This window comes from Penaeus monodon, chromosome 43 (assembly GCF_015228065.2).
Source record: "Penaeus monodon isolate SGIC_2016 chromosome 43, NSTDA_Pmon_1, whole genome shotgun sequence".
Taxonomy (NCBI): domain Eukaryota; kingdom Metazoa; phylum Arthropoda; class Malacostraca; order Decapoda; family Penaeidae; genus Penaeus; species Penaeus monodon.
The window spans coordinates 28,641,207-28,644,483 of NC_051428.1; the positions used below are offsets into that span (position 1 = coordinate 28,641,207).

The window sequence follows — 3,277 nt, forward strand, 5'->3', positions numbered from 1 at the left end:
CCCTTTTTTAAAAAAAAACTCTGGATATAAAATTCCAATTGAAGAAAATTTTGTGAACATTTGAGAAATAAAACTTTCAGCATAAAAGGAAAATTTCTTGCCTGGCTTCCTGATGCATCAATTTTTCAAAAAATGAGAAAAAATAACCTTGTTGCAAAAAAAAAAAAAAAATAAAAAAATATAGTAATAAGAAAAAATATAAAAATAAAAAAAAATATAAATAAAAGCAAGAAAAGAATTTTTTAAATTTAAAATAGAAAAACCCTTGTAAAAAATTGCATAAAAAGATGAAAAAACCCAAAACCCGTAAAATGCAACGGGGGAGTAGTTTTGAAGCAGACGACTACAGCCTTAAATTATAAATTTGAACTTTCCAATTTATAACCAAGGCTCTCTCTTTTTTTTGGTCCTGAAAAGAGCAAAAAAAACTTTTACACGAAGTCGGGTTTTTTTATCAAAAACCTCATAAGTATCAGAAACACATTTTTTATAGAATTACAAAAACAAAAAACATTTAAAAATATCCGAAATTTTTTTTCAGGCGTCTTTTAAGCTTTCTCACCTTCACTATGATCGAGAACGTGGCGCTCTTAATGCTGGGGATTCACTTCGCCGAGGGAAATCATCAATCGACCGGTAGTGGATTTTCATTATTAATTCACAGTAAACTCTATCTCAATGATTCCACTTTACAGAGAACTTTGAGAATAAAAAAAAATACGAACAATTAACAGGCTTTTTTCAGTTTTTTCCAAAAAAAATTCAAAAAAGGAAGTATTAACCCTATCCTCCCGGGGGTTTCCACGGCGAGCTGGCTGAAAAGATAAAAGAAAAAAAATGATGCAAAAAAAAAAAAAAAAAATTAATCTTAGAGAGAGGGGGAGAGAGGAGAGTGAAGAGAAAGGAGGAAGAGAGAGAGGAGAGAAGTGAGTGAGTGAGTGATGAGTGAGTGATGAGTGAGTGAGTGAGTGAGTGATGGTGAGTGAGTGATGTGTGAGGGGTTGTGTTGTGGGGTGTGTGTGTGGTATAAATATTATTATATATTATTATATTTATAAATATTTTAATATATATATATATATAAAATATATATATATTTATATTATATTATATATATATAATATTATAATATATATATTATATATTATATTTTATATATAAAATATATATATTATACAACACACACACACACCCCACACACCCACACTCACCACTCACTCCACTCACTCACTCACTCACTCACTCACTCACTCACTCACTCACTCACTCCTCACTCCTCTCTCTCTCTCTCTCTCTCTCTCTCTCTCTCTCTCTCTCTCTCTCTCTCTCTCTCTCTCTCTTCTCTAAGTATTAATTTTTTTTTTTATTTTATTGTCATCATTTGTTTTTCTTTTATCTTTTCAGGCCAGCTCGCCGTGGATCCCCAAGGTGAGGATATGGTTAATACTTCCTTTTTAGTAATTTTTGGAAATTACTTGACAAAATTAAGCCTGTTAATTGTTCTGTATTTTTTTCCATTCTCCAAAGTTCTCTGATAAAGTGGAATACATTGAGATAGTTTACTGTGAGAGTTAATAATGTAAAATCCACTACTCGGTTACAGATATGATGATTACCGTCGGCGAAGTGAATCCCCAGCATTCAAGAGACGCTCACGTTCTCGATCATAAGTGAAGGTGAGAAAGCTGAAAAGACTGCCTGAAAAAATATTGCGGATATTATTAAATGTTTTTAGTTTCTGTAATTCTATAAACTGTGTTTCTGATTACTTATGAGGTTTTAGATAAAACACAAGACTTCTGTAGTAATAGTTTCTTTTGCTCTTTTCAGGAGCCAAACAAATGAGAGATGCCTTGTGTTATAACTTGGAAAGTGTCAAGTTGATAATTGAAGGCTGTAGTACGTCTGCTTCAAAGCTACTCCCTGTTGCATTGTGACAGGGTTATTGGTTTTGTTCATCTTTTTATGCAATTTCGTTACAAGGATTTTGCTATTTAGATTCAAAAAATTCTTTTCTTGCATTTTATTTATATTTTGTTTTATTTTTATATTTTTTTCTTATTACTATTATTTTTTTATTTTTTTTATTTTTTTGCAACAAGGTTACTTGTTTCTCATTTGTTGAAATATTGACTGCATCAGGAAGCTCAGGCAAGAAATTTGCCTTTTGATGCTGAAAGTTTCATTTCTCAAATGTTCACATTTTCTTCAATATGGAATTGATATCCAGAGTTTTTTAAATGCTTGTGTAAATGAATGAATGAATGAATGATTGATTGTGTATGTATGCAAGTCACACCTATACCTTTCACACAATTTTCTTTTTAAACTCATTACTTACAAAATAATTAGAAAGGTATAGGAGATTCCAATTTAGATTAAGGATACCTGAACAAATAAAGTTTCACAATTAAAAGTGTTTATTTATCATGGGTGTAATTATTGTGCTAAACATTATCTCCTGTCAATCTCATCAAAATTGTGTTGGAAATTGAAAACATCATGCATCCAGTTTAAGAAGCTAAACCTCAAGATTGTAAAGATGTATTAACAGTAGGATATACAACTTTGTAGTTTCACAAGATCCATTATTTTGTATTAATCTTATTAAAAAGGATATGAATATCATTCCCCATTCTTACCCTGTTTAGCTCCTGGAAGATCAGGTCCTTGTCAGTATCATGAGTCTTGCTACACCTTGACATACTGTGCCACACCTCCATGCTTGCATTCATGTTTCATGACTGGCATTCATTAATTCACGAACATATTGTGACACTTGTCTCACTACTGTAGTCATGTTGTCTCCACCGTATTGCTCAGAGTAATGAAAAGTATTGTTTGACAGTGAATCTGTATATATTGATATTGATACCAAGAATGATACATCATGTACATTGGTAAAGAAAGTTGTGTAAAGCAAATGGTTGCCTTTGGTTATATACAGTCTATGGGTACGGAAATGTTACAAGTATGAAGTAATGTCTGCATTTTTATTAGGAAAAGTGAAACCACAATAATTATTTTTTTATTATTATTATTATTACGAGTGCAAGCATCTGTTGATTTTTAAAAACTAATCATGGTCTTAAATTTGTAGTTGGTAACAGGGTGTAGTACATAACTATGAATTTCATCATTCTTTCATTTGTTGTTTGTAATTTCATACTTCATTATAAACCAACTTAACAGCACTGCATCGGTCTCATCTACATGGCATTGTAATATAATTGCTATCAAACTATATTCTAGAACAATTAAATCGAAATCTTGAGTT

At 31.1% G+C, this 3,277-nt stretch overlaps 1 protein-coding gene across 6 annotated transcripts in view; it reads left to right on the forward strand.

The window, feature by feature from the left end:
- LOC119568194 (RNA-binding protein 1-like) overlaps positions 1–2,628 on the forward strand; it is a 63,194-nt gene extending 60,566 nt beyond the window's left edge. For 4 of the 6 annotated variants that reach the window (XM_037916613.1, XM_037916611.1, XM_037916614.1 and 1 more), the window contains 3 exons: positions 1,405–1,428; positions 1,604–1,676; positions 1,831–2,628. In XM_037916613.1, coding sequence (XP_037772541.1) covers positions 1,405–1,428; positions 1,604–1,670 — 91 coding nt within the window. In that variant the 3' untranslated portion in view covers positions 1,671–1,676; positions 1,831–2,628. Of the gene's footprint in view, positions 1–1,404; positions 1,429–1,603; positions 1,677–1,830 lie in introns of those variants that run through there. The other 2 variants (XR_005228073.1, XR_005228074.1) reach the window with 2 other exon arrangements.
- Positions 2,629–3,277: the final 649 nt, after the last annotated feature.